Source organism: Thunnus maccoyii, chromosome 11, assembly GCF_910596095.1.
Source record: "Thunnus maccoyii chromosome 11, fThuMac1.1, whole genome shotgun sequence".
Classification (NCBI taxonomy): domain Eukaryota; kingdom Metazoa; phylum Chordata; class Actinopteri; order Scombriformes; family Scombridae; genus Thunnus; species Thunnus maccoyii.
This window is the reverse complement of record NC_056543.1, coordinates 13603102-13617319: the sequence shown is the minus strand read 5'-3', so window position 1 is coordinate 13617319 and position 14218 is coordinate 13603102. Positions and strand designations below refer to the sequence as shown.

At 38.2% G+C, this 14218-nt stretch overlaps 1 protein-coding gene across 1 annotated transcript; it reads left to right on the top strand.

Annotated features, from left to right (window-relative positions):
- The first annotated feature begins 1774 nt into the window (after positions 1-1774).
- Positions 1775-14198, top strand: LOC121906785. The gene is made up of 12 exons (XM_042425886.1): positions 1775-1932; positions 2967-3112; positions 4008-4089; positions 5194-5329; positions 5516-5718; positions 6107-6243; positions 6482-6623; positions 7233-7517; positions 7638-8789; positions 9575-10371; positions 11177-12243; positions 12353-14198. The coding sequence occupies exons 1-12, from the start codon at positions 1807-1809 to the stop codon at positions 12355-12357; spliced, it is 4278 nt and encodes a 1425-aa protein (XP_042281820.1). The 5' UTR covers positions 1775-1806; the 3' UTR covers positions 12358-14198.
- Positions 14199-14218: the final 20 nt, after the last annotated feature.

Here is a 14218-nt window from a genome sequence, read left to right as displayed (position 1 = left end):
AAATTATTTCTTTTTTCTTGACTATTGATAGTCAAGACATTCAAAGTTTTCCCTCAGGATTATATCTCCACTTTTAATGGATGACCACTTTTGATGTTCACCTACAAAAAACACAGGGACCAACTAGCTGCAATTTTCTCGATGTGATTCAGTCTATAACCAATCTATTAGTCAAATTGCTTAATTTTATCAAGCAGCCTTTGTGTTTTAAGGTTTACGAGGTATATAAAATGGTGGGAACTATAGTTTAACATTGGTGGAATGTAACTAAGTACATTTATTCAAGTACTGTACTGTAAAATACAGTTTTGAGGTACTTTTACTTTACCTGAGTATTTCCATTTGATGCTACTTTATACCTCTACTCCAGAGAAAAATATTGTACTTTTTACTCCATCACCCTACATTTATTTCACAGCTATAGTTACTCGTTACATTTCAGGTCAATATTTTACATTCAAAACTGATTATATATTTTATATGTGTAATGAATTGAGATCACTTTTTAGAGATCTTTTTTCACCTTGACGCGTCTTTTTCTGTAAATTAGAGTCAAAAATCCACATTTAATCCTTTGATTCCATGTTTTAAGACAACACTAAGGCTGCTTTCACATCCATCTGCTGAAAGTGAAAGTTTCTTTGTGCACATTGAAAATCTTTTTTTTTTTTTTTTTTTTTTTTTTTTTAAAGGGGTTGATCTATGAGCATGATTTGACATCACAACTAGTTGTGAAGCCAATCCTGGTCCAGTATGCAACTTACACAAGTGTGATGTGGAAATCTGAAGCCTCCAGTGCAAATGACTTTACAGCAAACAAGGAGACATCTTGTGTCCAATAGTTAAGCTTCTGAGATGAAATGTATTTATACATAGATTCTGGAAATGTTAATGAGGGAGAAGGAGGAGGTACTATTTCAAGAATTTTAACATGTTATTTATTTATTTATTTATTTATTTTGTGGAAAACTATATCAGACACACACTATTGTTCCAAGCAGTGTATTTTTGTGTGTCTTAATACATGTCTGAAGGGAATCTTTAAGTACATTTTGAAACTAATAGCCTACCTTTGTGTGTTTAAGTAATATTTTTAACACAGGACTTGTAATGAAGTAGCCTATTTTTATGTTGTGGCATTGCTACTTTTACTTAAAGATCCTCTCCAGACATGTTTTATATAATATGTATATCATATATAATATATAAAAGATGTATATAATATACTCCAAATATTAGCTTAATTTGTGTCTGATATGGGTTTTCCACCAAAAATTTCAATTATCTTGTTAAAATTCTTAAAATTACATCACCTCCTTCTCCCTCAATAAAATGCTAGAATTTATAAATATTCAAATATATTTCGTTTTAAAGGTTTTCTTGCTGGACACAAGATGTCTCCTACTTGACTAAAAAGTCAATTCTCAGTGTATGTGCACTGGAGACTTTAAGTTTCCACATCACACTTGTGGATTTTCAGTGAGCACAGACAAACTTTCCATCTTCAGCAGAAGAATGTGAAAACCGCTTTCAAGTGTCAAACTCTGCACATACATCATTCTGCACAATGAAGCCCAAACATTCAACTGTAGGAACAAGAAGAAAAAAACATATTTTTAAGTGGAGGGAGACTTTAAGTAAAAGATTGCAATACTTCTTCCACCACTGTTTGCTAATAACTTTGAATACTTTATTACGTTTGTAATTACTGGGTTGCCAGGTTGATAATGTTTTGTCGTGGCGGATAGGAGGATGCAGGCTATCAGACCTGGCAACTCTGACTATGCGCTGGATACAGCAGCTAGTATGGCGGACAGCGAGAGTGATTTGGAAATAGACGGGCTAGAATCAGCTCTAGACACATTGTGTAACAGACACTGCAGCGATGAATCCTCTCTAAGGAGCAAAGAGTATTGCTCTGAGTTTTGTGAGGTATGTTAGACTCCATTTCGTTTGATATTCCTCCGAGTCGGCGTCTGTTTATTGCTAACGCTACTAGCTTCGCTAGCTAACATTAGCCTCCAGACTAGCTCTATTTATGCAGTTGTGTTGCTTAGTCTATTTATATATGGCATAGCCCGCCAGAAACACAACAAAATGTTGACAAAATGTAGATACACATATTCAGTTCTCCTTGCAAAGTAACACCATGTAGCAGTTGTGTTTTATACTTCTTTTAGAGACAGTTGGTCATTATCATCTTTTTCATCTTAACTCTCATTACTATTTTTTATGTTGTGTGTTCTATGTTATTAATACTGTAGCACTTTGCGTTTCACTATGCATTAAAAGTGCGGCTCAAATTAAATGTGACATTATTATTATTATTATATTTAGCTTGATAGCTAGTCAGTTAAGCTAAGCTAATTAACGGTATGAGGTTAACGTTAGCCTAACGTTAGGTCTTTAGCGAGCTGTGTTGGGCTAAAGTAACTGGTTACTAATAACTTTTTCTTGTGAATATTAAGAAAACACAACGTGAGCTCAAATGCTAGAAAGCTACTTGAGAAATTCTAAGGTCGGCAAATACAAAAGAAAAAAGAAAAAAAAAAGGATTTATGTCTCTAGTGGGAAATTTAGTTAGCCATAATATATCAACAGTATTTGACGTCACTATAGTTAAGTACCAGATTTCAAGATTTAAATTTTGAATTTATCAAAATGTGGTTGTCTCCATTGAAAACTCCTTCCCCTCTGTATTTACACATAACATCCTCAGGCAATATGCTCAAGCACATTGAAGTAAACAATGTCTGAATGTGCTCAATTTTGTTGATCAAATGCTTGACTTGGTAAATTGAAAAACTAATTGTGTTGATCAGCTGCAGCCCACTTTTTTCTGAAGAATGTGTAGTGTTTGTTTCTTAGACTATATGAGTGTAACTATTGTATTGATTTTTTTAAAAACAAAACAAATATTTAAATATTTTTGTGGTGTTCTTGCTTTCTATGTTCTTCACGCACAGCTGGTTGAGGAGTACACTGGTCAATGGCAAGTTCCTCTCCCTCAGCTGAAGGTGCTGCGGACAGCACTCTGCCGTTTCACTAAAGCCACTGCTGCCTTCCCTGATGACTGTCAACACATCCACTATGTTCTCAGCAGTCTGGCCCTGTAAGTAGTTTGCTACTTGGTAATGTAATATTTCATTTTCTTTTCATTTTAATGTTTATTTGTTAGGGACAGAAACAATATACACAGAGAATTGCTCAGCAAATATCCAGTGCAATGCATCACAGCATTTATAGCTACTGCTAATTTCTAATGCCCGTCCCTAGAAGGGCCTTTAAAATAACAGTAGAAATCAACACACACACCACTTACGTAGTCTCTCCTGTGATGCAGAGAATCAATTTCCCCGAAGATCCAATTCCAAAGAAAAAAAGTAAATTACTTTACTTTACTGAAGTTACTTACACTTATCACCTCTGCACTGATTTATTAAAAAGTGACAGTGTCACAGGGACCTTTATCAAGACAACAAATGATCATGTATTGAGAAAGGTCCCTGTGACCGAAATGTTGACACTTTTTAATAAATCAGTGCAGAAGTGATAAGTGTGTGCCGGAATTGACTTTTTTTTCTTTTTTTCTTTGGAATAGGGCATTTAATAAATAAAAGTCAAATAAGACATAAAACATGTTCACAGACAACAGAGTTAAAGTGTGTAGTACATCTTGTTATCTATCTTCTAGGAACAGTATGACTTGCTGGCATACACATACACACACACACACACACACACACACACACACACACACACACACACACATATATATATATATATATATATATATATATATATATATATATATATATATATATATATAGATATGGTGCAGCAATGTGGTCATTATCTACTCTTTGACAGGTCTATTTTAAGAACAGTGGTACTTTGTAATGAAAAGAACTGCATAAGGCTTGATGAACTAAATTTACTAATTGAACTGTTGTCTCACTTACTATGAAATGTTTTTTGGCACTGATGTTGCACTCGTTGTCTTCTAGGAGCTTCTTTGAACTGATGCTGTTTTTCAGCAAAGAAGAATTTGGAGAAGAGCCTTTAAAAGACATCCTTGATTCCTTTCAGGTGAGAAAAACTGACCCATTGTTGCAATCTTTAGTTCATGAGAATGAGAGAAAAAAAAGAAAGAAGGAATCAGACTGAATTCACACAACTGCCTTGAACAAATTTTGTGCTGGTTTAAAAAGAGACATGTCATACAAAACACTTTCATATGACCTAACTGCCGTATATGCTAGGCTTGGGCGGTATCTATTTTTTCATTTCTTCATATCTTTCTAACATTTCACCGAGGTATATGGTATATGATGGTATTTGTGTAAAAAAACAAACAAAAAAAATGTAAAAGCTGAGCTGCTGGTGATAGAAGTCATTGTCAAGACATTTTCTAGCCCACGATGCTGTGTGTCTAATATGCAATTAGCTTACTTAGACAAGTCTTGCTGGATTTAAATACTTTTGGCCCATAGAATACCTGATGACACTTGTTGCTGCAGCGGATACCAACACATCAGTGGGCTGAACAGAGATGATGTGTGGGTGGTTGTGGCAGACTGGAAGTTGAATAAAATCATGTGGCTAATAAACTGTTTTTCTAGTTGGAAGAGGTCATCTCAAGATAAAGTTATATGTGGGAATATTTTCATGATTCCACTCACAGTCGCCATCTTTCTCAGGTCAGCTGTCTGTTCAACCAGTAGTTCAACCAGACTGACCTCTGGTGGCTTGTGCTGTGCACTTCAATATTTCACCTCAATACAGCATCTCTGCATCAGTTAAATAGAAAGAGGAGCATCTGTACTTTTGACGGTATTGAAAATTATACGTTCAGTATTTCTAAATACTCTGGTATACCATAATACCTTGATACCACCCAAGCCAACTATCTGCCATTAGTAAAATGTGCTTAGTGTTAAGTTAAAGTTACCAGCACTGATCAGAAACTACAACAACACAACCAGTTTGGATTCACATCAATAACAACTACTTCAATGTTTCCTGCTACTAGTCTGTCCATTGTAATTTTGATTGTTTTAGTAGGCAATTACAGGCCTGTGTACTGTATATTAAAACACGTTATTGCAATTGGTCATCTTTGAAAAAATATGTGTGTGTATTCTAAGAGGAAATTTGAATTAATCTGTTTGTTTTTTTTACCACTCTTTGTAGGAGTGCCACTCCAAGCTCCTAAGACACAGGAACATCTACCTTCATCATTTGAAGCAGATCATCAAAGCAGGAGGCCCATGGGAGAATCCAGTGCTGCAAGGAATCCTGAAGGAGACAGATTTGTCTCCAAACGAGGGTAGGCTCATGACTACGTTTAATACAAAATACAAAGTGTATCCATCATATTAGAGATCAACAAAACTCATTGACTGGTAAAGAATGTTAAAGGCAACAGCATTATTGTTACTCTCCTTGACATTGTCCATATTACATATGTTTGTGTATATCCCCATTTATACATGTGATTCTATTTCCCATGCAGTGGAAGAGTACCTGAGCTCAGAGTTGCCAGTATTCTTGGAGCTCCGGGTTCGTTATCTGCAGGCCTGTGAAAGAATGCAGGAGGCAAAGGCCCTGGCTAAAGGCTGCCTGGAAAACCACAAGGCCGGAAAACACCTGTACTTCCATCAGGCTTACCTGACCTGCCTCTACAAGGCCTCTCTGCATGAACACCTTCATAAGGAGGTAAGAGACGAAGGGTGGCAAAAGCAGAGTGGAAAGGATTAGGGATGTAAGAAATTGTGGGGCTGTGTAGATTAATAAGTTTTCCCCTTCAGATGGCAGAGAGAAGGATGGATGAAAAAACATTAAAAAAAAGAAGAAACAGAAAAATTGCGTTCTGTATTCTGTCTAAATTGACTATGGAATGAATAAATAGTCAAATGTGTAAGTCACTAATAATTTAATAAATGATTAAAAGTCATTATGAAAAGACATTTTGAAATCTATAATAAAATAAAAATGAACAGATTATTTAAAGTTTTTGTATTCAAGGTACTGATTCTAATACATTTACTTTGTATTTTGATGTATTTCCGTGCATGTGTGTGCTTCAATATATCTCCGTCCTCAGATGGCAGAGATAGATGGCCGTGATGCGGTGGAGATCATCTGTAACACAGAAAGTGTTGAAAAGGACGAGCTCCTGTTGTCGATGTGTAAAGCTTTCCTTACCCAGCAGTTACACAATGGAGACATGTATTACATCTGGTAAGAATGAGCTACACCTTCAGGCATGTACATCTCACTAATATTACACTGGATTATCCTCCTATATTTTTATAGTGGAATGTTACTTTCAGTTTCTGTAACGTATGTTTGTTATATCCATGAATCTTGTTGTAAAGAGAGTAACATGGATTTTGTCAATTTGGTCCAGTACTTCTCTTTTTACTGGCTTAGAAATGATCAAAGTTGTTGCATAACAGACTTATTTGCCTTCCGTCAGGGACCTTGTGTTCATCTGGAGCAGGCTGCATCTTAGGGCTCATCCCTCAAGACAAGGCTTCCTGGCTGAGTGCTTGCAGCTGGCTTCCTCTGCTACTAACGTCAGAGCCATCTTTCCCTTCATCAAACTGGTCACAACAGAGGTATGACTGAGATCCCAGCATCATTTTTTCCCATACTGTGTTTCACAGGAGAAATTATATAAAAATATTCTGCACATTGTCTGAAGTTTCACAATCAGCTTTATCGGCCAAGTATGTTTGAGCATACAAGAAATTTGACTCCGGTTACCGGTTGCTCTCAATGTACTTACACACAACAATCTTCAGAAAGATACATAAGGACAACAAGCCAAACAAAGATAATTAAACATAAACATATCACTATTATGTACAAGCGAATGAGTGAAAAAATAGATACATACATATACAACAACAAGTGGACAACAACATACAAAGTGTATATATAGGGGAAACTGTTTCTATTAGTCGGTTTAAAACATGCTTTACACTGTTCAAAGCACATGGCTTCAGTTTAGCATCATCAATCTCTCCATTGGAAAGCAATGGTGTAAAGCAAATCTGCCAGTTATTGTGTGTAGATGGCAATGTTTCATTTAAGTTTCTTTTTCTTTCTTTGAAGAAAATAACATGTAAACAGTGTAGACTTGTGCAGTCAAAATGAATGTTTGCCTTTCTGCTTTGCTCAAGTCATTAAACTTTTTTCTTTTTTTTTTTTTTTGTTTTGGACAGCTTGGTGGTGAAGGAGTCCAGGTCTGCGTGGAGCTTTGTGCCAGGGCCTTGCAGCTGTGTGACAAGCAGGCTGATAGTGTAACCCGGTCACTGGTCTGCAAGACCATCGCCTTCCTGCTTCCCCATGACCTGGAGATCTGTCGAGCATGTGCCCTGCTGGCCTTCTGCCAGGAACGAAGCCTGGAGGCTTACCGCACTGTCTGCCTGCTTTATATGCATCCTGACCAGGAACCGCATCCTAACAACAGCCCTGTCCGAACCAATGTTCGCTTCCATATTCTGCAGGTTTGACAGGATGAAGAGGGGGATATATTTAGCATTATATAATATGATATATGATATGATTATATATTGGATATAATGGCATTATAATTTGTGCCTACCGTTTACTTCTTTGTTTTCCAGATGCTCAAGGAACGCCTGTGTTTTGACCCTGAGTTTTGGAACCTCCTGACCATCAGGACTCATTGCTTGGAGTTGATGAGTGACAAGGTCATGAAGGCTGCTGTTCTCAATGAGATGAGGGAGGAAGAGGAGAAGGAATACCGTGAAGAGCTGTTAACAAATAATTGTGTGAATGACTCAAATTCCTGCGAGTGCACTGAAGCTGCATTTGCGAACAAACGCCCTCCAGAAGGGAAGACTTTAGATAGGGGGTCAGGAAAGTGTCTGGCCCCATCAAATAATGCTCTTCTGAAGAGGAGGAAATGGAGAAGAGGCCTGCGAAGGAGAAAACAGTCTGTGTCCGACGATGAGGTTGACCTTGGTGATGATCCAGAGATCAAGTACAATCTCAAATCCTCCTCTTCAGGTAGTAAGCCTATGTATTCACTAAGACGCAATCACACTAACATAGAAAATTCTGCTCCTATAAAGCTTCCTCTAAAACGCAGTAGAGAATACTTGTCTAGATGTGTGAAGAGCCAAATTTTGAAAAGGAAAGGCCGGAAGAAACGATGGTTGCAGGGTCTTCCAATGCTGGAGCAGGCACAGACGGTTAAAGAGAAGAAGGTCAAAGTTAAAGGAAAACACCGGGGAAGGAAACCTTTACAGAAACTGGAACTCTCTTTCCCTGATAATGAAATATCCCTCACCGAGGAGGAGTCCGGTTTTGAAGAGGAAACTGACACAGAAGACAGAGACCAGGATATGCCTCACCTAGAGAATGAACTTGAACAAGAGAGGGAACAGAAAGAGAATCAATCAGAGCAGATGCATGAACTCGAGAAGGAAAACGGACTTGAGAACCAAACTGACATGGTCTGTGGTAGCAGTCTCAGTGAACACACGCAAGAGGAATCTCAAACAGAGTCAGAGTCCAAGCTTTGTGAGCCTCAAGCTGCTGTCCCCGCTGTTGAAGCTGATCCTGAGCTCGATGGCCCCCCCTTAGAGTTATTGGATTGTCCGATAGAACTGTTACACAGTTACTCTCTTAAATCCAAAAAGCCTGACACTGAGAAACTGCCCCCTCCAGAACCTTCAGCATCAGATAAACTTAATGGTGACACAGAACAGAAGCCACAACCAACAGTGAAAACAGAAGACTCAAACACTGAGGTCAGTTTGTCTTGATTAGCTTTATAATATTCACTTCCTTTTTAGATGTAACAGTTGTTTTTTTTGTGTAAGTTGGTGTTCAGACCAAAAACAGCCCTGTGTTTAAAAAAAAATAAATAAAAAAAAAATGCAAGGGGCTGCTTTGGCAGGGACATGTTGTTTCAGGTACCATTGAGATGATGAAATACATTCCAGAAAGTCTAAGTAATAGATCCACAAGTTTGAAGGCTTATTAGACACCAAAACACCTCACAGTAGTTAATAATATTATTAGGAAAGATTTCACAGCTTTGGAAAGTTATCATGGCGGCAGTCACTTTATTTTTTTTCCACAAACAATCATGTTAAAGTTGTGCGTTTGCATGAATTTGATTGGGTACCTCAGGGCCTTACAGAATAACTTTGCATTGCGTGTGGACGACCCTGCATCTTTTGCAAGAGCCCTCTGCATCAGCGGAGTGGTCCTGTTCAAATGAATGAGGAGGAGGTTGCATTTTTTTTCACCTGGTGCTGTTGTCAGTCTGAATGTGCCCTAAGAAGACAAATATTTTGTGTTTTTCTCACTGAGAACATGTACCATAGCAGCATTGGAATTGTTGTATTGTTGTGTTTATATACACTCTTGTGAATACAGTAATTCAGCAAGACACTGACCTATCAAAAGAAAAGGGAAAGACATGAGATGGTTCAAGTGTTTTTTTGTTTGGAATTTTATTCTATATTCTGCTTACTTTTTCTGTTTAACTCATTGCACTGATTTCAGTTGTTTGTGGTCTATTCTTTAGGTGAAAATCAAGAGAACGTGGAAGGACAGAGTACTCCGCACTCAACAATATGCCCACTTGATGTATCACTGTAACTTCTGCCGCAAAGACTATAAAGGCTTGAATGTTATGAGGCATGCTCTCTCACACCTTAAAAGTAGGAAACTAAGATGTATCCTCTGTGGAAAACGCTTTAAACAGCTTCCTTTTGCCAAAAAGCATGTTCTGGACCACATTGAGGAAATGTGCAAGCATAAACCCAATGATAAGGAGCCATGCACTGAGGAAACGCCTGCTACTAATGGAACGGTAGATAATGTGGAAAATCAGAGCCAGCCTCAGGAAGAAAATCAGACCTCCATTTCTGATGGGGAAACTCCTGAGCAGAAACCTGGGGGCAAAACTAAAGTGTCCAGCCTCAGGAGGGAAGAGCGAATCATCAGAAACCTCCGCACCCTCATCAAAAAGACATCTGTGCTTCACAAAAAGTGCAAGAACCCTAACTCTAATATATTCAAACTGGTAGACTTCAAGGACGAGCAGGTTGTCATTAAAGATGGCCTGGTGATTGTAAAAGATCCAACTGTGATGAAAACGGAGGGAGAGGGAGAAGGAGAAGGGAACGAGAAGCCAGCGGAGGAAAATGGCTACGGCGTGGACATCACATATCACTTGTGCCCCTCGGTGTCCTGTGATAGAGTATTCTTGAGGATCAGCACCACACTGACAAAGCATGCGATCAGATGCCATATTAACGAAGAGAAGGTGCTGGAGAAGACGTTTGTTTGGGCCAAACACAAGTGCACCTTCTGCCTCAGGTAAGATACACAGTACATTGGGCATCACAGAAAGAAGCTTGACTATTTTCTCATAACTGATTATAAATCAGTGTATCGGCACCACCATTACAAAAACCGTATCTGTATTTTTTTCAGTCGTAAACACATCTATCTGCTGCATTATTTAGAAAAATCTTTAACTTTGTGAAAGGTGGAAAATTGGATGGCGTGTACGTTACAGCATCAGGTATATAAATGTCAAGTATAGTCAGCCATATTAATAAAGATTCCCAATTCAGTATCTAGGGCCTAAATCAGGATTGGTTGAAACTGATTTAATTTTTCTTTGGAAATTTAATACTGCCACAATGATTGCAAGTGAGTAAAACACCACCTACCTTTCCTAATGAGCAAATGCATGTGGGACATACAACATACTTTAAAAAAGGATGACGACACACCAGAAGAGATTAAAGCAGCACTTTCTTACGTTAGATGCAAGTATTGGTGCTTCTTTGGATTCTACAGTTTTAGGCAAAGTCACATAATGCAAATACGGGTTCACAAATAATGTGTCTGCGTGTTGAAAGATGCAATTTCTTGTTTTACCTGCCACCTAGGGGTATAACAATAAAGACATTGGTTCATATGCAGTAGAATGTTCACGGTTTAAAACACACATTTTTGACTTTATGAAAATCCTTGTTTTCGTGTGTCAAAAGTGCCAAATGTGCAAAAACTGTTCAGATTTCACCATTCTTTTTAAACTTTGTAAATAAGTTATTGTAACTATTCAGTCTGTTGCTTAATATTTTTTACTGCAAACTGTGCTTTCATCCAACAGGCAGATACAGTTTCTCCAGCATTATAAGGACCACATGAAGCTCCATGACACGCCTCTTCGACACTTCTGTTACCATCTGGAGTGTAACCAGCGCTTCATGACGCAGCAGGAATTAAAAGACCATGTGATTATCCACCAGCCCTTCAGACCCCAGTGCCCTTTCACAAACTGTGAGAAGCTATTCTCAAGCCTCCAAGGTCTCTATGACCACGAGTGGAGACACTACATCCCAGCACCTCAAAAAGAGGAGTTAGAGTTGGGACCCAGCAGACAGAAGAAACAAAATTCTGAAGCTCCCTGGAAGCAGAGGGTGAAGGTTGAGGAGATATGGCTGCAGAGTAAAAAGGGGCAGAGGGAGAGTCTCAGTCCTAATCATGTAGAAACCTCTAATCTTGGAGGCGAGATCAAGGAAATAAAGAAAGAACCGGCTTGTGATGAATATTTCCCAGACAGTAGTCAAGACCTGCCTGACATAAAGGTCTGTTATGAGCCCATGGAGGACAGCAAACCCCCCATCAATGGACATGAGGATGTGACAAGAGACCAAGTGTCAGAAGGAAAGGTTTCCACTTCCCATACCGACGCCGCTGCAGCCACTCCTAGAAAGAGGTGTCAGAAAAGATCGTCCGTCGAGTTGGACCCCTTGAATGTCAAAGACCTTGAGGACATGTCTACTTTGGCTGAGGGAGTCCAGCAGAAACTGGGAGAGCCACACATCACTGAGCACAAAACCTTCAAACCCGAAGATCCCTCCTACGCGACCTTCGTCAAAGCCCCCTTCATCCGGCCGCCGCCCTCCACCTACCTTGATGAATCTCTGCTCTCAATGCGCAAGAGGAGGTCCACCGAAGAGAGTTCTCAAAAGAAATATGTTTACTGGAACAATAAGAAAAAGAAGGATCCTGTCCCAGAGAAGGAGCAGCAGGTGAACGATGTGACCCCCGAGCAGAAGACCAGACACCGGTGTGGCAAATGTCTTTCCTCCTTCAGCAGCGTAGAAGAATTACAGAAACACCAAGCCCTTAACACCTGCTCTGCACTCTTTGGCTTTGATTCAGACGATGAAAGTAAGTACGCTTGATTCACCGATTTATAAAATGTATCAATCGATTAACATATGAATATTTCAAACCCACTCGAACCACTGAATAATCATTTTTGTTTTAAATTTTGCAGCTTAGTTGTGAGTGAAGAGGAGCTGCAACTGGAGTGACCATTGTACCCTGCGACCTGGCTCAGGGCAGGCCTTCAAGATAAATGAACACTGGAACCCTTTCTTACGATTCAGATACAGCACTTATTTATTTATTGGATACCGGTTTCTAAACAAAAGCAAAGTATGCGGCTAAATGCTTAGCTGGAGGATTTTATTGTTATTTAATTATTTAAATGAATTGGTGAACATTTGAAGCAATAATTTTGACAGCATAAACTAGTTTTGAACATATTGCTCCTCAAAACATCATCAGTGTGTGCGCGCATTGTCCAGTAAGTTGGTGAAACAAAGGCTCGAGCAACACTTTGGAACAGAGTCTATGGCCCAAGACAACCTCCCTGTAATCAAAAACAAACCAAAATAATTGCTGCCTGTGTACAAACGCTCAATCATACTGTGATCAAGTTATAGTATTACATGGTATATGGAACTTAAAGGAAAAGGGTTGTGAACCTAGGAAGGAAATGTAATGAATTTTAACCTGGCCTGATTTCCAAGCTTAATCCACAGCAACTAATACATTTTAATTCAGTCTCTCATTCATTCATCCTGAATACATACTGTAGGTAGAAGCAGGCAAAGTTGGATGTATGGATGAATGCAGTTTTTAACAGGTAAAATGAGCCAGAATGATAATTTTTTAATCACTTGTGTAAGAAAAACACTTCTAGATTTTATTTGAACTCACCCAGATTTTTTTTTTTCCTTGCTTCACATATCCTTTTGGGATTAGTTTTGGAAATAACAAAACTTTGGCCACCCAACTGATTCTTCCATGGACAATAATACTTTATTTTACAGTCTAATTATGTGTTTTGTAAAAACTGAGTCCTTACAGAGGATCTGGTTTTGATTCCGTTTTCTCATGTCTTGCTGATTAAACCTCTCGGTAACAGAAGCTGTCCCGTCATATTCAGACCCGTGGTGTTTTATCCTATCTGAATTTTGTGGGAGAGTGAATGTTTCATGAATACGTCATAAGCAGTATTAACAACTGTAAGTGTAGCGCCCTCTGCTTAGCGCATGTTTTATTTAATTATTGTAGTCTTCCAAATGAATCGTGCACCAGCTTTTGTCTTTGTAGAGAGGATGTATAAAAAAAGGCTCATTTACTTGACAGTATAGTAATAGCGGATATGTGGTGGTGTCACATCTTTATACAGATAAAGCTTATTTTAATTTAATTCATTCAAAGCTGGCATATACAGTAAGTTCTCAAACTAAGAGGAGGTGTTTTCAACATAATTTGTGTGGGCTGCTGTTTCTGTATTTGGGCAGGTTTGTCAGGGTTTGGGTTTGCCTTTTGTTAATTAGTCTTCTGGGCATGGTAAGTCAACATGAATCACTCATTAAAGCCTTGACCAAAATGTCTGAAACCATGTAAATCTGCCTTCATACTGTTACACTTTTACTCTGTACAGCATATGAATTATTCACAATTTTATTAGTGCCAAGACTTTAAATCACAGTGTTAGACTGTAGGTAAAGATTAACATTAAGATCAGTAATACAGTACAAGTTTGCTTTGAATTTCAAAGTTCAGCATTTTTATTATGTTTACTCAATGACCATATATTTCATTAGGTATTTCAAAATGGTCATTTATGTATAAACATTTGAGGTGGTTGATCTGTTTAATAACTTTTTAATGTAATGTTTTTATGGGACTGTTCCCTTAAACATACTTATTTATATGTAAAAATGTGAATAGATTGGATTTGTAAAGGTAATGATTCCCCATCTATTTTTCTTAAAGAAAAAGTGATTGAATTTGTTTGAATAAACAAATGATATATCTTAACGTTATTGGTTTTGAATGTTTTTTT

Coding starts and splice junctions, on each gene's coding strand:
- LOC121906785 (XM_042425886.1), top strand. CDS start 1,807: ATGGCGGACAGCGAGAGTGATTTGGAAATAGACGGGCTAGAATCAGCT. Junction 5,330..5,515: donor AGATTTGTCTCCAAACGAGG/GTAGGCTCATGA, acceptor TTTCCCATGCAG/TGGAAGAGTACCTGAGCTCA. Junction 5,719..6,106: donor ATGAACACCTTCATAAGGAG/GTAAGAGACGAA, acceptor CTCCGTCCTCAG/ATGGCAGAGATAGATGGCCG.